General features: G+C 55.0%; 1 protein-coding gene across 1 annotated transcript in view; it reads right to left on the bottom strand.

Annotated features, from left to right (window-relative positions):
* LOC139679581 (lipase maturation factor 1-like) overlaps positions 1-27,314 on the bottom strand; it is a 113,088-nt gene that overhangs the window by 21,259 nt on the left and 64,515 nt on the right. Inside the window, exons 4-5 of the mRNA XM_071571447.1 lie at positions 24,452-24,619; positions 652-829 (exon numbers count right to left, since the gene is read on the bottom strand). Of these exons, the coding sequence (XP_071427548.1) occupies positions 652-829; positions 24,452-24,619 (346 nt within the window). The remainder of the gene's footprint in view (positions 1-651; positions 830-24,451; positions 24,620-27,314) is intronic.

Here is a 27,314-nt window from a genome sequence, read left to right as displayed (position 1 = left end):
CATGAGTATCTCTCTCCTGGCAATGTCCCCATGGGTATCTCTCCCCTGCCAATGTCCCCATGGGCATCTCCCCTGGCAATGTCCCCATGGGTATCTCCCCTGGCAATGTCCCCATGGGTATCTCTCTCCTGGCAATGTCCCCATGGGTATCTCTCCCCTGCCAATGTCCCCATGGGTATCTCCCCTGGCAATGTCCCCATGGGTATCTCTCTCCTGGCAATGTCCCCATGGGTATCTCCCCTGGCAATGTCCCCATGGGTATCTCTCCCCTGGCAGTGTCCCCATGGGCATCTCTCCTGGCAATGTCCCCCTGGGCATCTCCCCTGGCAATGTCCCCATGGGTATCTCCCCTGGCAATGTCCCCATGGGCATCTCCCCTGGCAATGTCCCCATGGGTATCTCTCCCCTGGCAGTGTCCACATGGGTATCTCTCCCCTGGCAATGTCCCCATGGGCATCTCTCCCCTGGCAATGTCCCCATGGGTATCTCCCCTGGCAATGTCCCCACAGACCCTGAGGAACCTCAACATCCCCACCAGCCCCACGAGGTCCTGGCACCCTCCACCCCACCGAGGGTCCCTCCTGCCCACCCAGGGGAGGTGACAGCTTTGGAGCACAGCTGTGCCCCTTGTGCCCCGTGGCAGGGACTCACCCCAGGGCAGCTGCTGTGCCCGTCCCTCCCGGTGCCGCAGCCGCGCCGCGCGCTCCTTCACGGCCCCGCGCCGGGCGCTGAACAGGAAGCCCAGGCTGGCATCGTCGAAGCAGGCGATGCTGGGCACCATGGTGAGCCAGTTCAGGAAGCTCAGGTTGCCACTGATGATCAGGAGCACCTGAAAGGCACAGGAGGCACCAGAAGGTGGGTGATGCCCTTCTGTGCCACCAGGAAAGTGCTCAGATGGATCTCCACAGCCTGACGTGGACTTGGCTGAGCTCCAGGATGGCCAACCCTTCCTCTCTGCCCAAAGGGGATGCCCAACCCTTCCTCTCTGCCAACAGGTGATGCCCAACCTTCCCTCCCTGCCCACAGGTGATGCCCAACCCTTCCTCCCTGCCCCAAGGTGATGCCCAACCTTCCCTCCCTGCCCCAAGGAGATGCCCAACCCTCTCTCTCTGCCCACAGGTGATACCCAACCCTCTCTCTCTGCCCACAGGTGATACCCAACCCTTTCTCCCTGCCCACAGGTGATGCCCAACCTTCCCTCCCTGCCCAAAGGTGATGCCCAACCTTCCCTCCCTGCCCACAGGTGATGCCCCACCCTTTCTCCCTGCCCACAGGTGATGCCCAACCCTTCCTCTCTGCCCACAGGTGATGCCCAACCTTCCCTCCCTGCCCCAAGGTGCCCCCCCAGCCCGCAGTGTGAGCTGTGCCCCTGTTGGCACCAGCAGAGGGCTCAGCCTGAGTTCAGAGGACTCTTCCCACACTGCTCTGGTGTCACCCTTGGGCACCTTGTCCTAATTTCAGCAACATCCCCTTGAAGGCCCTCACCGAGCACTGAGGGCTCCTCCAGCAGAGCCTGGAACAGGCCCATCATCTCCAGCTTCAAAGCCATGTCCTGATCACAGGTGTCCCCCTGGAACCTCTGCCCAGCCTGGCATTGCCCTGTGGTTCATCCAACATGCCCTGAACCAGCTCAGGGTGGAGTTTGCCCTCCCTCCCTCCCAAACGAAGAGCAGCTCTCCCAAACCATCATTCCATGCACAAACACCACTGACAGGTGGCCAGTGTTGCCCTGAGGACCTTCAGCCACAGTTGGGGTAAAAAGCTCCAGGTTTGCTCCTTAAAAACGCCACCAAATGGATGTTAAGAGGGTGTAATTCTGTGGTTTCTGTGAGAGGCACCAGCTTTCTGATACGGTGATTTGCAAGTCCCAGCTTTTAAAAGCCCAGCAGGACCCTCCAGAAAGTCACAAAATCTCCCAGAAATGAACCATCCGACCAATCACGGCAAGGAACAAAAATCCTTACTATTATTTAGTTAAAAAAAAATCAGACTTTACGCCGAGTTGGGTAATTATGCAGAATTATGAGGGGAAAAAACTATTTAAACCCCAATTACACACACACATGTTGGGTCCTGGAGGAGAACACGTTGCACTTGAGGGTGGGGGGCTCCCACTCTGACCTGAAGGTGATTTAATTCCATGCATATTAATCAGCCTGTGTTCATTAACATCCTCGTTAGGGAGCTCTGCCCTTTGCTGGGCAGTTGTAAGGGAACAGTGGTGCCCTTTGGCACCTCTGCTTGCCAGCCCTGAGGAGCTGGGTGGTCCAGGGGGTGTCTGCAGCAGATTCCCCTCCTTGCTGCCTGCAGGGCAGGAGAAGAGATTTCATTCCCAGCAGCCCTGAGGAACCAGGGGATGCAAAAATAACACAAATCTGGGGTTCTCTGGGCTGTGGGTGGAACCTGAACCTGACCCACTTTGCACTGGGGTTGTGGTGGGGCTGCAGCTCCTGCAGCAGGGGGTTCACACAGGGGTTGTGGTGGGGCTGCAGCTCCTGCAGCAGGGGGTTCAGACTGGGGTTGTGGTGGGACTGCCCCTCCTGCAGCAGGGGGTTCACACAGGGGTTGTGGTGGGGCTGCAGCTCCTGCAGCAGGGGGTTCACACAGGGGTTGTCTGGTGGGGCTGCAGCTCCTGCAGCAGGGGGTTCACACAGGGGTTGTGGTGGGGCTGCAGCTCCTGCAGCAGGGGGTTCACACAGGGGTTGTGGTGGGGCTGCAGCTCCTGCAGCAGGGGGTTCACACAGGGGTTGTCTGGTGGGGCTGCAGCTCCTGCAGCAGGGGGTTCACACAGGGGTTGTGGTGGGGCTGCAGCTCCTGCAGCAGGGGGTTCACACAGGGGTTGTGGTGGGACTGCAGCTCCTGCAGCAGGGGGTTCACACAGGGTGTGGTGGGGCTGCAGCTCCTGCAGCAGGGGGTTCACACTGGGGTTGTCTGGTGGGACTGCAGCTCCTGCAGCAGGGGGTTCACACAGGGGTTGTCTGGTGGGGCTGCAGCTCCTGCAGCAGGGGGTTCACACAGGGGTTGTCTGGTGGAGCTGCAGCTCCTGCAGCAGGGGGTTCAGACTGGGGTTGTGGTGGGACTGCAGCTCCTGCAGCAGGGGGTTCACACTGGGGTTGTTGTGCCCCCTCCCACAGACCTGCGAGGACAAACCTCGAAGGACCTCCTGCTTCAAAGGGAAACCCGCCCAGGGTGGGTGTCCCAGCAAAGGGCTGCGTGGCTGGTTCTGCAAGTTTGTGTTGTTCTATCATCATCATCATCATCATCATCATCATCATCATCATCATCATCATCATCATCATCGTCATCATCGTCATCACCATCCTCCTCCTCCTCCTGCTCCTCCTTATCACCCTCACCACCATCATCATCACCATCACTATCATCCTCCTCCTCCTTCTCCTCCTCCTTATCGTCATCATCATCATCATCATCATCACCACCACCACCACCATCCTTCTCCTCCTCCTCCTCCTGCTCCTCATCACCATCGCCACCATCATCATCACCACCACTATCATCCTCCTCCTCCTTCTCCTCCTTATCATCATCATCATCATCATCATCATCATCATCATCATCATCATCATCATCATCATCACCATCCTCCTTCTCTTCCTCCTCCTCCTCCTCCTCCTCCTCCTCCTCCTCCTCCTCCTCCTCCTCATCATCATCATCATCACCATCACCATCACCATCATCACCACAGAATGGTTTGGGTTGGAAGGACCATAAAGACCATCTTTTTTCCACCCCTGCCATGGGCAGGGACACCTCCCACCAGCCCAGGGTGCTCCAAGCCCTGTCCAACCTGGCCTGGGACACTCCCAGGGCTGGGGCAGCCACAGCTTCTCTGGGCACCTGTGTCAGGGCCTGCCCACCCTCCCAGGGCAGGATTTCCTCCAATATCCCACCTGCCCTTGCCCTCTGGCAGTGGGAAGCCATTCCCCTTGCCCTGTAATTCCATTCCTTCTCCCTCCTGGAGGGGCTCTGGAAGGGCTCTCAGGTCTCCCTGGAACCTTCTCCTCTCCAGGTGAACATTCCCAGGCTGCTCCATCCCTGCTAGCTGCAGGAAGAAGGAGAGTTTGTCCCCCCCATCCCTCAGCAATTCCAGCCTTGGCACATGCCAGGCCTGGCTCTCCCCTGCCCCCTGTGCCCACCCCTGGGCTCTCTGCTCCTCATTCCTGTCCACACTGTCCTTCTCTTGCTGGGCAATATTGAAATGCACAATTATAACCAACAGATGGGACCAACCCCTGTGGTGATTTGGAGAAATTTTTTATTAAAGCACAGTATTAATCACGGTAATTGGGGAGGAACTTTAAGGTTATAAAACTACAGCATGTCTAATGAGCGAGCCCCTTCCAGGAGGAACTGAGGTTTTTAATCTAATAATGTCACTTTTATGGATTATGACTGGAGTTTTATGGAGTGTGATATGAAATACTGGGGATTCATGGCTCTCCCTGGGTTAATTTGGAGCAGTAGTTTTCCTGGTTCTAGACCCAAAAACAATTATTCCTCACATTTCTGTGCCCTGCACTGTTCCCAAACTGTCAGAAAAGGGCACCCACAGCCCCAGCTTGGTACAGGTTGGACTCCTTTAGAATCATAGAATCACAGAATGGATTGGGATGGAAAAGACCTCTGAGATCATCAAGTCCAACCCTTGGTCCAACTCCAGTCCCTTTACCAGATCATGGCACTCAGTGCCACGGCCAAGCTCAGTTGAAAAACCTCCAGGGATGGGGAATCCACCCCCTCTCTGGGCAGCCCATTCCAATCCCTGAGCACTCTCTCTGCAAAGAATTTCTTTCTGCTCTCCAACTTCAATTTCCCCTGGCAGAGCTTGAGCCCATCGTGCCCCCTTGTCCTATTGCTGAGTGCCTGGGAGAAGAGACCAACCCCCAGCTGGCCAGAACTTCCCTTCAGGCAGTTCCAGACAGTGCTGAGGTCACCCCTGAGCCTCCTCTTCTCCAGGCTGAACACCCCCAGCTCCCTCAGCCTCTCCCCACAGCACTTGTGCTCCAGTCCCTTCTCCAGCCTCGTTGCTCTTCTCAGTTGGGTTGGAAGAGACCTCTGAGATCATCAAGTCCAACCCTTGGTCCAACTCCAGTCCCTTTACCAGATCATGGCACTCAGTGCCACGGCCAAGCTCAGTTGAAAAACCTCCAGGGATGGGGAATCCACCCCCTCTCTGGGCAGCCCATTCCAATGCCTGAGCACTCTCTCTGCAAAGAATTTCTTTCTGCTCTCCAATTTCAATTTCCCCTGGCAGAGCTTGAGCCCATCGTGCCCCCTTGTCCTATTGCTGAGTGCCTGGGAGGGCAGTAGGTATTTCCTGGGAGTCCCATCCTCCTTTTCCCAGCCCAACTTTGGCTGTGTCCGATGGGATCACGTGAGTTGTGGATCCCAGAGGAGGCTGGAGAGGAAGCAGAACATGCCACCCACTTCCAAGGTCACAGCTGTGAGGAGATCCCTGCACTGATCACTTACAGATGAGAAGAACCTTGGGAAGAGGGATGGAAACACAGGGAGGGCTGAGGATTCCAGAGCTGTCACCACAGCCCTGCTGCAGGCACAGAATCCCAGGGGAGCTGGGCTGGTAGCAGGAGGAGATGCCTCACCTGGAGAAAAGGCTGTTCAGGGTTTGAGGTTTTCCAGCTCCAAGGAATGTGCAGCAGAGGAGGAAGTTGCTCTGCTCCACAGTGACTCATCTGAGCACACCCAGGGGCAGCCACGGGGCTCATCTGCAAAGGGGATTTGTTATTCACCCAAAAAATTGGGTTTGGCAACAGCAGGGGAGAGAAAACTTCAGGACTGTCTCACTCTGTGAGTCCAAGAGCTCAGCCAGCAAAGTGGTGACGAGCTGCTCTGAGCCAGGGGACAGCCAGGGACACAGGGACAGAGAGGGATGAGACACAAGGGCACCAGAACGTGCCAGGCACTGCCTGCAGCTGCTGGAGGAGCACTGGGCATGGAGGGAGGAAAAGCAGCAGGAATGTGAACATCCCAGGCTGCTGCACGTCAGCACAGAGCTGGGAAAAGTGCAGGGAGCTGGGGAAAGGTGCAGGGAGCTGGGGAAAGAGCAGGGAGCTCGGAAAAGAGCAGGGAGCTGGGAAAAGGTGCATGGAGCTGGGGAAAGAGCAGAGAACTGGGAAAAGAGCAGGGAGCTGGGAAAAGAGCAGAGAGCTGGGAAAAGAGCAGGGAGCTGGGAAAAGGTGCAGGGAACTGGGAAAAGGTGCAGGGAGCTGGGGAAAGAGCAGGGAGCTGGAAAAAGGTGCAGAGAGCTGGGAAAAGGTGCAGGGAGCTGGGAAAAGGTGCAGGGAGCTGGAAAAAGGTGCAGAGAGCTGGGAAAAGGTGCAGGGAGCTGGGAAAAGGTGCAGGGAGCTGGGAAAAGAGCAGAGAGCTGGGAAAAGGTGCAGGGAGCTGGGAAAAAAATGAAAGGAGCTGGGAGAAGGCAGAGAACTGTGAGGGAAATGCAGGGAGCTGGGTAAAGATGCACTGAACTGAGAGGAAAATGCCAGGAGCTGGGAAGAAATATGCAGAGAGATGGGAAAAAATGCAGGGAGCTGGGAAAAGATGCAGAGGACTTGGGAAAAAAATGCAGGGAGCTGCGAGAAGATGCAGAGGACTGGGGGGGAAATGCAGGGAGCTGGGAAAAGATGTGGGGAGCTGGGAGAAGATGCAGAGAGATGGGAAAAAATGCAAGGAGTTGGGAGAAGATGCAGAGGACTGGGGGGGAAATGCAGGGAGCTGGGAAAAGATGCAGAGAAATGGGAAAAAGGAAGGGAACTGGGAAAAGATGCAGGGAGATGGGAAAAAGGCAGGAAGCTGGGAAAAGATGCAGAGGACTCAGAAAAAATGCAAGGAGTTGGGAAAAGATGCAGAATCTTTGCTCTTGTGGTTTTCCTGCATCACTGGAGCTCTGGCAGTGAGGCTGCATGAGCATGGCCAGGGCAGGACACAGGGCCATGGGAGGGCACCTGGAGGGGTGGCAGTGGCAGCACCTGGATGGTTCTGCAAGGGGCAAATCTGCCCTGCAGCCCTGCAAGGCCCTGCCTTGGGTGGGCATCTCCATCCTGGACCTTCAGGCTCTGGGTTTCAACATTGTTAAGGATAGTTTATCTTTGGCTTTGCAGCTTAATTTCTCCTGACAGTGAGAAGGAACCCTGAAGGGCTCTGTAAACCAAACTGTTTACAAGGCAGTGCCAAAGGCAGAGCTGGGGCCAGCGTGGGCTGGGAGCAGCAAGCCCAGTGCTCCAGAAGGAGCCTGTGGAGCCCAGGATGTGCCACAAGGCATTAATGTCCCAGGCAGGAGCTGAGCCCCCAACCCTCTGTGGGCCAGAGCCAGGAGCAGCCCAGCCAGGGCTGGGGGAACTGAAACGAGGCAGCAAATTCCAGCTCAGCCCAGGATTTTCCAGAGGGATCCCACGGAGGTATTTCCCAGCACTCCCTCCAAGGCATTTGTGGTCAGAGCTGCTCCTTTTTGGCGTCTTGTGGTGGCCCTGCTGCTGCTGCTCGGGGGTCCCCTGGGCCACAGCAGGGCACTGGCACCACAGAACACACGGGTGGGGCCAGCCCAGCATGCCAGAGGGGATTGGAATGGACCCAGCGAGCTCCAAGGGGCCCTCTGGAACCTGCCCAGAGGTGTCTGGTGGGTGAGCCTGGGCCTGGAGACCTCACACCCTGGGCAAGGGATGGTCTGTGAGCTCAGCAGTGCTCCTGAGGCAACAATGAACATCTGGGACCTCTCCAGTGCTTGCAGGATCTCCATGGGCTTCCCAAACTGGGATGGCAGGAGGGGACAGGAGGGGCAGTGGGACACAACACCCATGGAGAGCAGGGAGCAGAGCCCACCTGGCCCCACCCCAGGGATGTCCCAGCCACTGCTCTGCAGCAGCCTCAGCTTTGGAAGACAACACTGGGTGCAGTCACAGAGATCCCTCCACATCCCCCAAACCAACTTTTCCCAAAATACTGATATTTCAAATTAAAGTACAGATCATTCTGGCTGTCATGGCCTGTACTGCAAGGGAGGAGAAGCACCAGGAGAAGCAGCAGAAGCACCAAGTACCTCCCTGAGGCATCTCCCAAGCAGGACATCCCCAGAGATGTCCAAGGGCCCGAGAGCCCAGGCAGCCAAGGGAGGCCAGACCACCACAAGGACTCTTATCACAGCAGTGGATGCTGTGGAGTGTTTCATCTGGCACCCTCTGGGGCTCTCATAATCTTTTCCTTTATGATTAATATTGAACAAGTCATATTCCTTATGGAATTTCCTAACTGTGTCTGTTTATATTTTTCTCTACATCAGAGTTAATATTTTGAGATCCTCTCTCTCTTTTTTTTTTCTCTTTCATTTCACATTCATCTGTTTTGCCTCAATTTATAAATCAGGTTTCTTGTTTAGTAGTCATGACAACATCTGCCTGTGGTGGTTACACCACAGCCTGGGGCTTTTTATTTGCTTTTCTCCCCTAAGCTCTCTTAGAAAAAATATCCTTTAAACAAATAAAGGCATCAAATGAAAGGGGCGAGTTTGGCCCCGACTCCTCCTCCTCCTTTCCCCCCAATGACCCACTTCAACAAGACTTCCCAGCATGGTGGGTGAGGACTCATTTGGCTTTAATCCTGCCAAGTCTGATCCACTTAGGGAACTTCAGTGGGAATACTCAGAGCACACCAAGTGAAACACAGATGTAAGTCTTTAAAACCTTGAGGTCTGGGCCTGGAAGGCACCACAGTGAAAAGCTGGGGCTGCCTTTTCCTTCTGGGTGTTGAACTCTGCTCAGCAGCTCCAGGCTGGGGTGGATGGAGAGGGGCTGCTCCCCAGGTGAGGATGGGCTGACTTCCTTCCAGGGGATGCTGCACCTCAGTGTCATCTGAACAACCACCACGTGGACCATCAGGGTGTGGCACCTCTGCCTTGCTCTGCATCCCCAGCACAGCCCAGGGGTTGGAGGCAGCAGGACCCACCTCTCCTCTCTCATTTCAGTGAGCAGGACGTGGTGATTAAACCCTGTCAGGGCAACCTGGAGATCAGGCAAAGGAATTGCCAAGCAAAGGAGCATCACACCACCAATCACACCACCACGACCTAGGGAATATTCAGGAATAGATTTTTTCCCCTAAATTACCATCAGATTTCAGTCTTTCAGGATGTTGGTCACCAGTAGCTTAGAAGGAATTTAAGCTCCTGAAAAAGCAGGAGTGTATTTTATGAGACTTCTCCCATGAGCTCAGTGAATGGCCACAGGTTATGGATCTACATTCACCCACAGAAAGACACCACCAGAATTCCATGGTGTGTTTTCCACAGGGAACATAAAGCACCAATGCCAGGGATGGCCAAGCACTCTGGAGCCAGAGGAGGCCACGGGAAAAGGCTGGGAAGTGAACAAAGGCAGATGAACCTTTAATGCAGCAGAACCTCTGGGAGCCTGGAGACTCCGTGGCCAGATGTTCAGGGGTCGATGTAACCTGACTCCAAGAAGGAAGAGGATGTATTCCCTCAAATTCCCTGGTGTGCTTTAATTTACTGCAGTCCTGCAGAGCAGCATGTGGTGATCACAGGTGGAGTTTCACACTGACCATAAACATGAAGTTGGGGGCAAAAGCCTCAAATCCTTTCAGCTTTGGCTGCCAAGACAGTTGACGTAGAGATTTCCATGCAAACATCTCCCTTTCCCTGTGCTCCAATAAAACCAGAGGAAAACCCTCCAGCAGAGGCTCTGCAGCACCAACAGCCCTTTCAGTGATGGGACCAAGCACTGAGACTGGGGCTCTCCAGCTCATCCCTTCTGTGGGGGTGGAGAAGGAACAGAGGATGGATGACAACATTTTGAAGCCTCATTTCTTATCTGTGCTCACATTTCTTCTGAACAACCCCAGGAAAACGATCCCTCTGGGTCTGCAGGACCCCCCTGTCTGCCCCTGAACACTCTGTGGGGTGGGAGGACAAGGTTGGCCCTGCAGTGTCTCCAGCACAGCCCCATCTGCCCAGGAATCAGGGCTGGAGCTGCTTGGGCTGCCCTGGGTTGCAGAGTGCCCTCCCCCCAGCTCTGCCCCTTCCCCTTGGCTCTGCTCCCTCTGAGGTTTCTGGCCATGGAAATGATCCCTGTTGGAGGAGCTCAACTGGCAGATTGGCTGCTGCTGCTCCCCAGGGATTTGTGTGGGGATTACAACTGGTTTTCAAGGGCTGGCTATGGAATAAATGACATTATTGGTGCAATAAAAGCAATCCCTGTCTCTTTCCCACTCCTGCCATTCCCAAACGAAGAGTTCAAGCTGATTTGGTTTTCCAGAGGACAGTTATAAATTTAGGATGACTATACCCTGAGTTCTCCACTGCTCCTTCACTTGGCACCTCAGAGGAGCTGGCAGATGCTCTGAGGCATCATGTGGACACCTGGTCTAGAGAAAGGTGGCCCTGCCCATGGCAGGGGGTCAGAACTGGAGGAGCTTTAAGGTCCTTTCCAACTCCAAACATTCCGTGATTCCACATAACCCCCATCCCTCTCTGCCTGTTCACTCCCAAGGTGCCAGAAACCAAGCCATGTGCCCTCCCAACCCCCAGTGCCATGGCACACAAACCATAATGTGGGACAAAGCATTCCCAAAGTGCCCATTTCAGGACCTTTTCTGCTGGTTTTCCTCCCTGCCCACTGCCATCCATGCCCTGGGACACCGGGAGCCCCGGGTTACCCCACAGAGATGTGCCCTCATTAGTGAGCTCACTAATGACAGGATTCCTACAGGAGAACCTGCTTTGGGAGCTGTCAGAAGGTTCAGAGCCTTGGATCTTTCTCAGCTGGAAGAACCAGCTGTGTGGCCACCAGGAACCTCTGGGATTGCCCCTCTCATCCCCCTCCATCAGCACCAAACACGAGCAGCGCGACGGGACGAGTTGGGAACGTTGTTGTAGGACTTTCTTTCTCAGCCTTTGCAAAACTGGCACCAATCTGAGCTTTCTCACTCCTTGCAAGTTTTTCTAATTAGAGCAGGGTGTAAATTTAAAGTGCCATTTCTCTCCTTGAACAGCTCCACATGTGGACACCAAGCCCAGACCAACCCTACGTTGTTCCTGTTTAGCTTAACCCGCCTCCAAAGGGGGTTTCACACGTGTGAAAGGAGCAGTTAATCAGGAACATGGACAGCCAGACCCTCACTGAGCTCCTGGCAGAGCTGGAATTACAGTTCAGGAGTCCCTCAGAGGGAAGCAGGAGAGGTGAGACCTCGTGCTCCAAACACCCCCCTGGCTGAAGGTGTTTCAGGGCCTGGGGCTCAGCTCAGCCACCGACGTGGTTTGGAGCAGCAAGAAAAACCCACAGCCCTCTGCACAGAACCATAAAATCCTGGAATGGCTTGGGTTGGAAGGGACCTGGGATAGTGCAGCTCCATCCCCTGCCATGGGCACCTTCCACTAGCCCAGGCTGCTCCTTCCTGGCCTTCAGCACCTCCAGGGACGGGGAGTCCATGAACTGCTGGGAATGTTGTAAAAATTCCCCCAACAAGAAGGAAAAGTGAGACTTGGGGTTTGCAAACAATTCTGTAGGCAAGGACCACCCCAACCATGGCACAGGGTCTCCATCCCACCCAGGCAGAAAGGGATCTTGGAGTACTAATTCACAGGAAGCTCAACAGGAGCCACCAGTGTGCCCAAGTGGCCAAGAAAGCCAAGGGGATCCTGGCCTGGATCCAAACTAGCGTGGCCAGCAGGCCCAGGGCAGTGACCCTTCCCCTGGACTCTGCCTTGGGGAGGCCACACCTTGAGTGTTGTGTTCAGTTCTGGGCCCCTCAGTTGAGGAAAGAGATTGAGGGGCTGGAGCGGGGCCAGAGAAGAGCAACAAGGCTGGAGAAGGGACTGGATGTGGCACTGAGTGTCCTCTGAAACACCTCCAGGGACAGAGAATCCAACATGTCTTGATCCAACCCTACTGTGATCAGGGACAGAGAATCCAACATGTCTTGATCCAACCCCACTGTGATCAGGGACAGAGAATCCAACATGTCTTGATCCAACCCCACTGTGATCACCAGTCCAGGGCACTCTGTGCCCCACTCTGTGCCCTGGGCTGGTGATCACAGTGGGGTTGGATCAAGGGTTGATGATCTCAGAGGTCTCTTCCAACCCAAGTGAGAAGAGCAACGAGGCTGGAGAAGGGACTGGAGCACAAGCCCTGTGGGGAGAGGCTGAGGGAGCTGGGGGTGTTCAGCCTGGAGAAGAGGAGGCTCAGAGGTGACCTCAGCACTGTCTGGAACTGCCTGAAGGGAAGTTCTGGCCAGGTGGGGGTTGGTCTCTTCTCCCAGGCACTCAGCAATAGGACAAGGGGGCACGATGGGCTCAAGCTCTGCCAGGGGAAATTGAAGTTGGAGAGCAGGAAAAAATCCTTCCCAGAGAGAGTGCTCAGGGATTGGAATGGGCTGCCCAGAGAGGGGGTGGATTCCCCATCCCTGGAGGTTTTTCAGCTGAGCTTGGCCGTGGCACTGAGTGCCATGATCTGGTAAAGGGACTGGAGTTGGACCAAGGGTTGGACTCGATGATCTCCAAGGTCTTTTCCAACCCAATCCATTCTGTGATTCTGTGGATGTGGCACTGAGGGAGAATCCACCATGTCTTGATCCAACCCTACTGTGATCACCACGGAGTGCCCTGGGCTGGTGATCACAGTGGGGCTGGATCAAGGGTTGGACTTGCTGATCTTGGAGGTCTTTTCCAACCCAATCCATTCTGTGATTCTATGAAGATGGGATGCCCGTGTGGCACCATCCTGGCACACGGTCCCAACTGCCCCTAGAGCATCCTGCTCTCATCCTGCCCTCATCCTGCTCTCATCCTGCCCTCATCCTGCTCTCATCCTGCTCTCATCCTGCCCTCATCCTGCTCTCATCCTGCCCTCATCCTGCTCTCATCCTGCTCTCATCCTGCTCTCATCAGCGATGCTCTGAGTCAGCAGCTCCCAAAGCTCCACTTTCCTTGGAACATGAAAGCCCTGAGTGAGTGCCACGGGTTTCCTGCAATTTCTGCCTCTTGCATCACCAAAGAGATAAAGCCCCTGGTGGAGGATGGGCTGGTCCAGCTGTGTAAACTGCGTGTGGGCTAAAGAATCCCGGGGCAGCATCCTCAGCCCAACACTTCCAAACCCAACTCAAGCCTCTCTGGAGGCAGCAGCATCACACAGAAACACGAAACCAGCAGCTTGGCCCACAACAAGCACAGGAGTTATTTTCATCAAAGCAAGGAAAATAAAAATCCATCTTCACCTCTATCACCAAGACAGAGAGTTCCACAGCTTGGGCTTTACTCTGAAATTACATGGGATTCATTTTAATGGATTTCATTAAAGTTCTCCAGTGTTTGTGTGAGGGACAGTGGGAGAATTTGTCCCTCTGATCTGTGGGAGGTTTCACAGATGTACATCCAGCTGCCATCCATGTTTCAATCCAACTACACACGTGCAGAAAACACACACTCAGTTAATCTGACAGGACATCACTTATTGAAATATGCAGATTAATTAAAAAAACACCTGGCAGGACAGAAGGCACCACCTGCCTGGGCAGGCCCTGGCACAGGTGCCCAGAGAAGCTGTGGCTGCCCCAGCCCTGGGAGTGTCCCAGGCCAGGCTGGACAGGGCTTGGAGCAGCCTGGGCTGGTGGGAGGTGTCCCTGCCCATGGCAGGGGTGGCACTGGATGGGCTTTAAGGTCCATCCCAACCCAAACCATTCCAGTCAAACCACCCCAGGAGTCCAAGGTGAGAGCAAAAATCAACTGCTCCGACAGCCAGGGGTACCAGAGGAAAGACTAAGGAGCAGGAATGGGGAGAAGCCTCTTTTCAGCCCTGGAACAGCAGCAAAATCCTCCCCTTGCCCCAAGACCACCAGACCAAAGGCATCATCCCCCTCCAGCTTTGTTCATCCCTGGAATGGGCACATTCTGCCTTCACACACCCATATCTGACACCATGAAATGATTCTTTCATAACACATGGATTAAAAATTCCCTTTAAAAGAAGTTCATCATCTGTCATCTGTTTCCAGTTAGGCTGAGCTGATTTTGCCTTTTTCTTTTTTCTTTTAATGGAATAGAAAACATTATTTAAAGGTCCTGTAATCGAGATGGTGGGAGGAGAGAAAGCAAATTGCACAGCCCAGCAGCAGAGACCTGTCACCCTGAACAGCAGAGACCTGGGCAGAGCCAAGGGCTGGGCAGAGCCAAGGGCTGGGCAGAGCCAACGGGACCAGCTCAGAGCAGGGCTAAGGGACAGAAAACGTGATTAAACTTGCAAGAGCTTCACCATCCCTTCAAAGCATTGCACTGAAACTGGAGACATCCACAGTCTGAAGAGGCCTGACATGTGTTACTGGGCGAGTCCCTTGGCTTGGGCAACGTTAATGGGTAGTAATGGGTTTAGTTTAGTTGCTCCACTCAACGCAAATAAATAATCACCACTGGAAATATGGCAACAGTGCATGGTCAGGATCATGTCAGGCACATCAGCAACATGCCTGGCTCTTGTTCCACAGCCTGTTTCACACTCACTCCCCTGGCCCTGCAGCCCCATGTGCAGCACATACTCTGCCTCCCACCCAACCCAGTCCCATCTGGGAGTGCAGCTGTTGGGAGCTCCAGCTTGGAGTGTTCTCTGACAGGATCCCTGCAAACCCTGCAGGGGGTTCTGGGGCACAGAGACATCCTGAAAATCAGAAAAAAACCCCCACCTCAACCCTGCACCAGAGCCCAGGGGGCCTGAGCTCTCCCCAGCTCTGCCCTTGGAGAGGGAAGGAGCACACGGGGTGGGTGTCACTCGTGTCACTCCGTGTGGCTCCGGAGGGGTTTGGGTGCTGAGACAGGGACCTGGAGCAGCACAGAAGGTGAGCCCTGGGAGCCACCTGGAAGGCTGGAATGTGGCAGCCACGACTGGTTGTGTTTCCATCACACTCCAAAAAACCTTCTAACTCATGGGTCTCACTGGTGACCCTTGACCACCAGTCCTCACCAATATTCCCAAGGACAAATGGCCACTGGGGCACCCCTGGGTCTCCCTGGCTTGGCCATGGTGTTGCCGTGGCACAGATGTGGCACCAACTGCACCAAACTGGGCCACCATGTGGCACCTTCCACCACACAGCTGAGCCTCTGCTGGAGCTCATCCCTCTGGCACAGCCACATCTCCCTCCCCTCCCGGCCACCCCCGTGTCCTTCTGCCTGGGAGCAAAGAGATGCTGCTCTGAAACAAAGCCGTGCTCTTGGATGGCCAAACCCCTCCAGCTCCTCCTGGCCCCGCAGCCAAGAGTCCCAGTCAGGATGAAAACCAATCCAGCCCTTCCTGCTGCACTTTTACAGCCATGGCAGCGCTTCCATCCTGGGGCCTCCCATGCAGATGGGAAGCAAACCCTGCTCTCAGGTTTAATGAGCAAACCCTCTCCAGCAGCAAAGGTGAGCTGGTGGGATCCCATTCCAGGCTGTCGGAATGAGGCGCCTCCGAGACAGCCTGGATGCTGCTCCCTGGAAAACCAGCACATTTCCAGCTGCACACCAGAGGCAGAGGCACCAAACCCCTCAGGCTGCAGCGGCCCCAAGAGCCACGTTTAGTGTCAGATGAACCCCCCAAGGAGCAGAGCCTTGGGATCCCTCCCAGGGCTGTGGGATCCCTCCCAGGGCTGTGGGATCCTTCAAGGGCCATGGGATCCCTCCCAGGGCTGTGGGATCCTCCAAGGGCCATGGGATCGCTCCAAGAGCTGTGGGGTCCCTCCAAGGGCAATGGGATCCCTCCATGGGCTGTGGGATCCCTCCATGGGACCCCTCCAAGGGCTGTGGGATCCCTCCAAGGGCCATGAGAACCCTCCAAGGGCAATGGGATCCCTCCATGGGATCCCTGAAAGGGCCATGGGATCCCTCCAAGGGTCATGGGATCCCTTCAAGGGCTGTGGGATCCCTCCAAGGGCTGTGGGATCCCTCCAAGGGCTGTGGGATCCCTCCATGGGATCCCTCCATGGGACCCCTCCGAGGGCCGTGGGATCCCTCCATGGGACCCCTCCGAGGGCCGGGGGATCCCTCCATGGGATCCCTCCATGGGACCCCTCCGAGGGCCGTGGGATCCCTCCATGGGATCCCTCCATGGGACCCCTCCAAGGGCCGTGGGATCCCTCCAAGGGTCATGGGATCCCTCCAAGGGCTGTGGGATCCCTCCATGGGATCCCTCCATGGGACCCCTCCAAGGGCTGTGGGATCCCTCCATGGGATCCCTCCATGGGACCCCTCCAAGGGCTGTGGGATCCTTCCATGGGACCCCTCCAAGGGCCGTGGGATCCCTCCAAGGGTCATGGGATCTCTCCAAGGGCTGTGGGATCCCTCCATGGGATCCCTCCAAGGGCCGTGGGATCCCTCCATGGGATCCCTCCATGGGACCCCTCCGAGGGCCGGGGGATCCCTCCAAGGCTGCCCTGGCTGCCAGCAGGATGGGCCATGGGAAGGCACCACGGGGTGCTGCCAGGCTGCCCTGCCTGCTGCAGTCACCGAGGGTCCCCATGCCAATTAATCAAGTTCCCGAGCTGATTACCAGCATGATTCATGTCCCTCGTTAGGCGCATTCCCCACCAAACAAGGCTGCATTTCAGGCCCACTGGCTTAATGGTTAAAATAAATACCTTCCAAATTTCTATTTTCAAGTAGCTGAACCTTTTCCACCTTTACAACTAATTCAGACTTCCTTCAAATTATTTTTCTAAGTAATCTAACAATTTGTTTTTCATTAGAGCTTGTCAAAGCCGGCCTTGGGTTTATTTTGAGAGAAACCAGCGCTCGGCAGAAACTGTTTAGTCCAATTTGAATGACGCCCAGAGGGGTTATTGCAGCCACAATCCAAACAGAGTTTACAGCACTGCCTTGGGGTGACACTTTATTTAACGACTGCAAAAAAAGAGAAGGGAAAAAAAAAACCCCAGCGCCCCTGACTCAGGAGCTAATTAAATGCACTCCTATGGCTCCCAGTAAGTGTTTCTCAGTCACTCTGACTACTGCAGAATGCAAGGACTTAACTTGTTGTTAACTAATCCCAGACCCCATTCCAGAGCAGCCCTGGTGACTGGGCTGGGCTGGATGTGCTGCTGTTCTTGTGGCTGGCCCAGCAGCCCCTCAACAGACACCATGGAGCTGGAGGAGAAATCAAATAGAGCAGTGATTAAACAGTTTGGGTTCTGCCTGATTCAGATGGTTTTCTTGGGGGGAGAGGGGGGATAACTTGGTATTTAACTTAAATGATCTCAGAGGTCTCTTCCAACCCAACTGAGAAGAGCAACGAGGCTGGAGAAGGGACTGGAGCACAAGTGCTGTGGGGAGAGGCTGAGGGAGCTGGGGGTGTTCAGCCTGGAGAAGAGGAGGCTCAGAGGTGACCTCAGCACTGTCTGGAACTGCCTGAAGGGAAGTTCTGGCCAGGTGGGGGTTGGTCTCTTCTCCCAGGCACTCAGCAATAGGACAAGGGGGCACGATGGGCTCAAGCTCTGCCAGGGGAAATTGAAGTTGGAGAGCAGAAAGAAATTCTTTGCAGAGAGAGTGCTCAGGGATTGGAATGGGCTGCCCAGAGAGGGGGTGGATTCCCCATCCCTGGAGGTTTTTCAGCTGAGCTTGGCCGTGGCACTGAGTGCCATGATCTGGGAAAGGGACTGGAGCTGGACCAAGTGTTGGACTCGATTATCTTGGAGGTCTTTTCCAACCCAATCCATTCTATGATTCTGTGATTCTACATTCCTTTTGTTTTGCTGTGAGGAAAGGCTGAGCTGGGGCAGGGCCAGGGAGGGAGGGAAGGCTGGAGGGTCCCCTGGCACCTCAGGCACCCCTGGCCCTGGCACTGGCACGATGATTAACCTCCATAATCCCAGCCCAAAGCTCCCCAAGAAGCCCTGGATGGCTCTTCCTCCATCCTCCCTCTCACCCCCAGCCCAAAGCACATTGTCCAACAGCTGAGCACCAAAACTGTTCTCCACCAGCCATTCCTGCCCCATGCTCTGCTCTCATTTTCCTGGGATTCCCTGTTTGTTGCTTCTTTCTGAGCCACAATGAAACCAACAGAATGTGGGTTTTTGTGAAGGCTGAACTCCCTCTGTTTTGGCAGGGCAGCCCCTACCCAGCCCCAGCAGTGCCACCCCCTGCTCACACCATGCCAGCAATGCTGGGCCACCTTCCCCAGCCCTGAGGGGCACAGAAAACCAGGAGAGGGACTTTTCACAAGGGCATGTAGTGAGAGAACAGGGAGGGTGGATTTAAAGAAAGCATATTTAGTGGGATATTGGGAAGAAATCCTTCCCTGGGAGGGTGGGCAGGCCCTGGCACAGGTTGGGCAGAGAAGCTGTGGCTGCCCCAGCCCTGGGAGTGTCCAAGGCCAGGTTGGAGCAACCTGGGTTGGTGGGAGGTGTCCCTGCCCATGGCAGGGGTTGAACTGGATGGTCTTTAAGGTCCCTGCCAACCCAAACCAGTCTGGGATTCACTGAACTGCTCAACAATGCCCCAGTTTTCTGACACTCCCTCCCAAACTGCAAACTGGGCAGTGCCTTCATTCTCACAAACACCTTCAGGAGGCAACGACACTCCCCTGCACCAACACACAGAAACAACTCCCCGAGCAGGGCACACGGCCTGGAGGTGCATAACTAAAGCACTGAGGAAGGGCCTGATCCTCCTGCCACGAGCCTGGCACTGGGGGCACTCTGCTAATCCTGCTGGAGACACCCCTGATTTACAGCCGAGCCGGAAAGAGCCCAAACCCCGCTCGCATCTGACAAGTGAAAACAAACACTGGAGTCAGACACTTTCTGCAGGGAAGGGGGGGCTCTTCATTTTTGTTCCCTCTCTCCAGGCTGCTGCTGTGACCTCTGCTACCTCCTAAGTCAGCAACACAATATGTTGCAGCTGTGGCACTGCAACAGCCTGATTCAATTTGCTGTGTGTGGCTGCCAGGGCAGTTCATCCCTCCAGCTCTTGTGGTGTGGCAGAGCTGGGGGTGACAGGGGGCTTGGTCCTCCCTCCCACCACAGAGGGAGGAAACCCCTGCTTTGCCTCCCCTGCCCCCCTCTAGCTCTTGTGGTGTGGCAGAGCTGGGGGGGACAGGGGGCTTGGTCCTCCCCTCCCACCAGAGAGGGAGGAAACCCCTGCTTTGCCTCCCCTGCCCCCCTCCAGCTCTTGTGGTGTGGCAGAGCTGGGGGGGACAGGGGGCTTGGTCCTCCCTCCCACCAGAGAGGGAGGAAACCCCTGTTTTGCCTCCCCTGCCCAGCACTGCAGAGATGGGAACAAAATCAACCAGAGGAAAACGTCCATTTCCATCCCAAGTTTTAGGAGGTTGGGGTTTGGCCAAGCCAAGGCAGAAAATGTCTATTCAACAACTGTTTTCTGCCTAGAAAGAGAAAAGGAGGAGGAAAATGACTTTGCTGCCCACTCTCCTGCACACTCCCAGCTCCCAGGGGTTGGGTGTCCCTGGTGCAGTGCCCAGCTGGGCAAGGGTAGAGCTCAGAGCTTGTTTTCCACGGGAAGGGAGCCAGAGGTTTCTGCCACATTCCCCTCTGGGGGTCCCTCCATGGGTCCCCCTGCCCTCATAAAGCCACCACATTCCCCTGTAGCTCCTTGGCTGCACCCCTGGAGCTGCCTTGGGCGGTTTCTGGGTTGGGGCTCTGACTTTGAAGGGTTTATCTTTCCCTTCTGCAAGGCTGGAATTCAGCCTGGCTCTTGGTGTTGTCATCCCTCTGCTTTACAAACTGCTCCTGCTGAAACCACCCTGGGATTGCCCAAACCCACTGCCAGAGCTCCCCAGGAGCAGGAGTGGTGGCAGGGAACAACTGGCAGCACCATCTGGCTCCTCTGGGAGCTTCTGTCCTCTGTCTGCCGTGGGGCTGAGCTCATCCAGGCACCAGGAGGAGTTTCCCTCCAGGAACTCCCCACCACGAGGATGCTCCGTGCTGGAGCATCAGCCACAGAGTTCTCAGAGGCCACACAAAGGGCTCAGACTCCCCATGTTCATTCAAAGCCAAAGGGATTGGAGAGCCTCAAGCTCTGCCCACGTCCCCAGGCTGTGCCTGTGATGCAGAAGTGAGGGAATGACCCCTGCCTTTCCAACAGCACCAGCCTTGGACTTGCCACTCTATTTACTTATTTATGGCTTTTGCCTTTGTGCTACTGGAGCTCCTTCCCCTCTGGCCCAGCTGCAGAAAACCTCAGCCCCCTCCCTGGTGGTGCTGCAGCCTCCTGTTGTGCCCCAATCCAGCACTACCTGCCAGCTCTGAGGGGCAAGGTGGCTCTTTCCTGGCTTTCCTCTCACTTCCCCTCATCAACTCCTTGGCCAAGCAGTGGAATTTTACTGCCTGGCTCAGAAGGAGCCAAGAAACACGATTGCTGGTGTAAGCTGAGCATCAGATGGCGTGAGGAACATGCAGCTCCAGGGGTTCAGAGCCAAGGGGAGCAGCAGGACAGGACTGGCCTTCCCACGCAGCTCCTCCTGCTCCCTCCTCCCCCAAACCAGGGCTCTGCCCTGAGGCTGCCACAGAACCACAAATAGCAGGGGCCTCACCTCACCTGGGGGCTCCAGGACCCTCCCAAATCTCTCCTTCCCCACCCTTTGGACTCGGTTTCCCCTGAGCTGCTGCAGATCTAAGTGTGCATTGCTGAGCCTCAGACCCCTCCACTGCTACAAACCCCACCAATCCCAGATCCACAGAATCATGGAATCATTCAGGTTGGAAAGGCCCTTTAAGATCATGAAGTCCAACCATCACCACCACCACGTTCACCACCACACCACGTCCTCAAGTGTCACATCCATCTGTCTTTGGAGCACTCACAGGGATGGCGACTCCACCACTGCCCTGGGCAGCCCCTTCCAATGCCTGACAATCCTTCTGATGAAGAAATTCCTCCTGGTGTCCAACTTGTCACCATCACCCAAACCTTCCCCATGGGAGGTGGCCCAGGATGCTCCAGCAGGCTGGAACCACCCCAATCCCTCAGGAACCCAAGGGTGGACAGACACCCACCCTCCCCTGCCCAGCCCCTCCTCTCTGCTGTTTCCAAACTCACTGAGCCTTTTCCCTCACAAACGTGAACTGGGCAAGAAGAGCAAGTTCACACTTGGAAAAAACTCTGTTTTTCTCCAATAAAGCTCAACTTTTTTTGGGTTCCTGACAAAGCAATATTCTCCAGGCCAGTTGGAATCTGGAAAAATACACTCACTCAACGTAGCCACCATGACTCCAATAACAATTATAAAATGTCCAATAAAACTTGCATGTAATGTCAATTCAAATCTTGAAAAGCAGAATTAAGTGGTATATCAACATTAAACTTTATTGCTTCCTTTGCAGAGCAGAAGGATTGTCAATAAAAGTCATTCTGAATGAAGAAAAGGGCAGTAAATATTAAATAAACAGGTTTTTGTTGAAATGCTGTAAAGGCACCAGAGCTGCTTTTTTACACTGGGACCCTTTTTGCTTTGCAGACTCCCCTCGTGACAGAAATCAGGCAGTAATTGCCAGCTATCAATAAAGGGCCAATTAAAGGGGCTTGATGCCTGCATTTACTCTGTGTCATTAGGAGCCCTTATTGGATGGAGGTGGCTTTTCCAGGTCCCTCTGGCCCTGCCTGATGTCCCCCAGCACACCCAGGGCCCTAAGGAGGGTGACAGAGGTGACACTGACCACGAGTCCTGGCTGGGGGTTTGGTGGTGATGGAGCAACCCCAAGGTGAGAAGTGCTGAGTGAGGAGCACTGAGAGAATCCCAGAATGGTTTGAGTTGGAAGAAACCTTGAAAACCACCTTGTTTCACCCCAGGGACACCTCCCACCAGCCCAGGGTGCTCCAAGCCCTGTCCAACCTGGCCTTGGACACTCCCAGGGATGGAGCAGCCACAGCTTCTCTGAGGGAACAATTTCTCCCTATTCTCTTATCTAAACCTGCCCTCCTGCAGCTCAGGGAGGTTGGGTTGGTTGGTCACAGAGCTCCTCCTGGCAGAGCTGTGAAGGCAAAGCACCCCCAGCTCAGCCCACCCCTCTGATCCTTCTGCCAGCCCTGCCCTGAGGCACAGCTCTGTGCCAAAGCCTGGCCCTGGGCAATGGGGCTGCCTCTGATGGGCCACTCACCGGGGTGTGTCCTGCTCCCTCCCAGCTCTGCTCACCTGAGGAGGAGCCACCACCCCCTTCCTGCCCCTCCTCACACACAGAACTGCCCCCACTGCCCATTCCCGCTGCTGATCCCACCTCTCCCTCCTCCTTCTGCCCCAAGCACCAGCAGAGATGGGAGTTCTGCTTTGCCCACCAGACAAAAGAGGAGAGTTTTTAGGGTTGGGCTGAGGAAAATCCTCCCAGTGACACCAAAATGCCCATCACAAACCCAAGTGGTACCTCATGGAGACCTCCCCTGGGCAGGCCTGTCCTGCCCCACTGCTGGCACCTCCAGCTGCCCAAGATCCATCCCAACACACCCAAAGTGAGCCCAAAAGCTGTGCAGAGGTACAGGCTGATGCCCAGTGGCACCCAGACACAACAGGAAGCCTTTGGGAAGCACAAGGAGGGGGAAACTCCACGAGGGCACAAACCCTGAGGCTTTTATGTCAGACCTTTAAAACCTGATCAGCATTTTTGTGGTTTACCAAGGGAGTTTATAAGTTCTCCAGTTCAGTGGTCACAGGAAGCAGTAACAGCTACTGAGTATGAATTTCATGATGCTGAAATGATGCTGAACAAACACAGGCAGGGCTGGGAGCTGGAGGGGCTGGGGGATAACGAGCCCTTTGCATCCTGCAGGGGCAGAGATGACAGAAACCAGGCTGGGTCTAGGAAATATCCACACAGGAGCTTCTGTCCTCTGAGTTTTCCATATGCACAAAAAACCCCCAAGCCCAAAATTCAACTGGAATACAAACACTGTTAATTTTTCGATGTGTTGTTTTCACTCTGAACCTCAGCTCAGTAAATCTGGCTGTGAAAAGCAGCTCAAATGATTTCAGAGATAAAGAACAACCCCTGAATGTCAAACATCTGACAGAGAATCTCTTCAAAAGGTGAAAGATGTCCACAAAAATCAGCTTTGAAGAACACCTGAATGTTAAACATCTAACAAGGAATCTGTTCAAAAAGGTGAAAGTTGTCCATAAAAATGAGCTTTTGGAGAAATTGCAGGTATTCCTGAGCCACAGGATCAGCCCCTTTGCCCCAATCCTGGGCTGACACTTCTCTGCCACCCAGAAACCAAACCAGCAGCACGGGAAACAACCCCCAGCATGGCCCCAAGAGCAGCCTCAGTGCTGGGACCCAGGTGAGATCCCACAGCTCCTGCTGAGAACCACCTGGAGCCTCAGCTGCCCACCTGCCCACTGAGTGGGTGCCTCTGGCTCCAGGGAATGCCACATGTGCCCATGTCCTGGCAGAGCCAGCCTGAGGAACGTGTGTGTGCACCTTGCCCACCTATGGGCAGCCCCCCCACAGCTCCAGGGGCAGCAGGAGCAGCTCAGACACCCCCTGCTCCATCCCTGGTGAGGGCACTGCCCTGGGGAGGCAGCTCAGGGGCAGCAGGAGTGGCTCAGACACCCCCTGCTCCATCCCTGGCGAGGACACTGCCCTGGGGAGGCAGCCCAGGGGCAGCAGGAGCAGCTCAGACACCCCCTGCTCCAGCCCTGCCGAGGACATTGCCCTGGGGAGGCAGCACAGGGGCAGCTCCATCCCTCTCAGACACCCCCTGCTCCATCCCTGGTGAGGACACTGCCCTGGGGAGGCAGCCCAGGGGCACCAGGAGCAGTTCCATCCCTCTCAGACACCCTCTGCTCCAGCCCTGGTGAGGACACTGCCCTGAGGAGGCAGCTCAGGGGCAGCTCCATCCCTCTCAGACACCCCCTGCTCCATCCCTGGTGAGGACACTGCCCTGGGGAGGCAGCACAGGAGCAGTGGGAGCAGCTCCATCCCTCTCAGACACCCCCTGCTCCAGTCCCAGCAAGGACACTGCCCCGGGGAGGCAGCCCAGGGGCAGCAGAAGCAGCTCAGACACCCCCTGCTCCAGTCCCACTAACGACACTGCCCTGGGGAGGCAGCACAGGGACAGCAGGAGCAGCTCAGACACCCCCTGCTCCAGTCCCACTAACGACACTGCCCCGGGGAGGCAGCACAGGGGCAGCTCCATCCCTCTCAGCCACCCCCTGCTCCAGTCCCACTAACGACACTGCCCCGGGGAGGCAGCACAGGGGCAGCTCCATCCCTCTCAGCCACCCCCTGCTCCAGTCCCACTAACGACACTGCCCCGGGGAGGCAGCACAGGGGCAGCTCCATCCCTCTCAGCCACCCCCTGCTCCAGTCCCACTAACGACACTGCCCTGGGGAGGCAGCCCAGGGGCACCAGGAGCAGTTCCATCCCTCTCAGCCACCCCCTGCTCCAGTCCCACTAACGACACTGCCCTGGGGAGGCAGCTCAGGGGCAGCTCACCTGGAAGAGGATCTGCAGGAGGCCGTGCAGGAGGCACAGGCGCCGGCCCAGCAGCAGGAAGAAGGGCACCAGCAGCTCGAGGAGGTGGTTGGTGAGGGTCTCCAGGCGGTGGAACCACCAGGGCGAGCGGTGCAGGAAGTAGGAGATGGGGTTGGGCACCGGCTGCGTCTGCAAGGGGGGAGCAAAAGGGATCAATCCTCTCTCCAAGGCTCAGCAGCAAAGGCACTCACAGAATTTTAGCCTCTTTCCTTAATTCCTCCCCCAGGTGGACCATCCTTTGCCTCTGGGAACTCATCTCTTTGCAGAGAAAATCACTTCACTCAAGTTTTTTCTTGCCAACCCAACACATTTGGAAACCAATTCGTCTTTTTTTAAAAACCAAGAGTTTTTAATTCTCTCTGTTCTCATCACAACCCAAACCCTTCTCAAATTAAACTAATATTTAATACTGAAATATTACCCACAGCCTGACACCCAGGGATGTTAAACTGCCCTGCATGAGTGAAGATCATCAGAGCAACTGAGCAGATCCAGAAACTGAGACAGAGATTTTCTCAGGGTCACACGGTGGGTCAACCAGAGCCAGGAATGGAAACCAGATTTCAAAACTTTGGAGATCTTCTTTCCAAATGTTTAAGTTTGAAATAAATGTGGTGGTAGAGCTGCTTTCCAAGATGGTAATTTGGGAGAGGAAAGTGTAATTCCTCTAAACATGTTCTGCTGGTTAAGGTATTTACACACTGGCCTTGGGACAATATTATTCTTTTATCAGCCTGAATTTTTTGACACTGGGAGATTTTCCATCCAGCACAATAAAGCTGCAAATTTTACAAAGGCAGCAAACCCAAACCCTGATATGTTAATCAGTGACATCCTAAGAAATCCTGCAATTTCAGTAAAAACAAATGTTGATTTATCTCAGCGTATCTGACAGGCTCAAATTCACTGGAATTGTTTTGAAATTGTAACAACAAAAAACCAGAGAGGCTGAAAACACAAATGTTAATTGAAGGAGACACAACACATCTTTAAATTATTTGTAGTTAAATCCAAAATACAAACAAAGCAGGGAAAGTCCTGCAGGATGCATGGCAGGCGAGGGGGCTGCCCCTGCCAAATCCCACAACTATTGTAATTCCTTATTAGCAAAGCTGGGATTAATAAAGGGCTTGGTGTGCAGGGCTGGAGCTGCTGCAGCCCCCGAGGACAGAGCCCACATCCTTCCTGCCTGCCCCGGGCTCAGGGCGCTGTGCCAACCCCACTGCAGCCAGGGCTGGGGTCAGGGCAGCCCCAGGTGCCACCCAGGGGCCCTCCCCGCACACAGGACCTGCTTTGAGTTACTCTGCCTGGTGGATTCTTCTCCAGCATTCCCAGAATCCCAGCCAGGCTCCCAACGAGGTGCTTTTCACCTTGATTGCACATTGCTGAGAAATCACAGAATCATAGAATGGATTGGGTTGGAAAAGACCTTGGAGATCATCGAGTCCAACCCTTGGTCCAACTCCAGTCCCTTTACCAGATCATGGCACTCAGTGCCACGGCCAAGCTCAGCTGAAAAACCTCCAGGGATGGGGAATCCACCCCCTCTCTGGGCAGCCCATTCCAATCCCTGAGCACTCTCTCTGCAAAGAATTTCTTCCTGCTCTCCAACTTCAATTTCCCCTGGCAGAGCTTGAGCCCATCGTGCCCCCTTGTCCTATTGCTGAGTGCCTGGGAGAAGAGACCAACCCCCAGCTGGCCAGAACTTCCCTTCAGGCAGTTCCAGACAGTGCTGAGATCACCTCTGAGCCTCCTCTTCTCCAGGCTGAACACCCCCAGCTCCCTCAGCCTCTCCCCACAGCACTTGTGCTCCAGTCCCTTCTCCAGCCTCGTTGCTCTTCTCAGTTGGGTTGGAAGAGACCTCTGAGATCATCAACCCTTGATCCAACCCCACTGTGATCACCAGCCCAGGGCACAGAGTGGGGCACAGAGTGCCCTGGGCTGGTGATCACAGTGGGGTTGGATCAAGACATGTTGGATTCTCTGTCCCTGATCACAGTAGGGTTGGATCAAGACATGTTGGATTCTCTGTCCCTGATCACAGTAGGGTTGGATCAAGACATGTTGGATTCTCTGTCCCTGATCACAGTAGGGTTGGATCAAGACATGTTGGATTCTCTGTCCCTGATCACAGTAGGGTTGGATCAAGACATGTTGGATTCTCTGTCCCTGATCACAGTAGGGTTGGATCAAGACATGGTGGATTCTCTGTCCCTGATCACAGTAGGGTTGGATCAAGACATGGTGGATTCTCTGTCCCTGATCACAGTAGGGTTGGATCAAGACATGGTGGGTTCTCTGTCCCTGGAGGTGTTTCAGAGGACACTCAGTGCCACCTCCAGTCCCTTCTCCAGCCTCGTTGCTCTTCTCTGGCCCCACTCCAGCCCCTCAATATCCTTTCTGAACTGAGGGGCCCAGAACTGAACACAACACTCAAGGTGTGGCCTCACCAATGCAGAGTCCAGGGGAAGGGTCACTGCCCTGGGCTTGCTGGCCACGCTAGTTTGGATGGTTTTATCCTCCCAAAAAGGCAGGCTTGGCTCCTTTTAATATTATATTTTAAGTGCTTTAACCAAAACTGGCCCAGCTGAGGTGCCAGTCCTGGAGTTTGGGATGTTCAGCACTCATGGCCGAGGACCAGGAGAGCAGAGAGTGTCACATGTCTAATTACACACCTATTTACATAGGTAATTAACATATCAATATGGATTAACCCCACTTGTTGTCTGGACTGGGACTCAAGATATTGTCCCCTCTCAACCTGCTTAAGGGCACAAAGAGAAGATTCCAGCCCCAAGTCCCACTGGATTGGGATAAGAAGCAG

This window comes from Pithys albifrons, chromosome 16 (assembly GCF_047495875.1).
Source record: "Pithys albifrons albifrons isolate INPA30051 chromosome 16, PitAlb_v1, whole genome shotgun sequence".
Lineage (NCBI taxonomy): Eukaryota > Metazoa > Chordata > Aves > Passeriformes > Thamnophilidae > Pithys > Pithys albifrons.
This window is presented reverse-complemented; position numbering and strand designations above follow the sequence as displayed.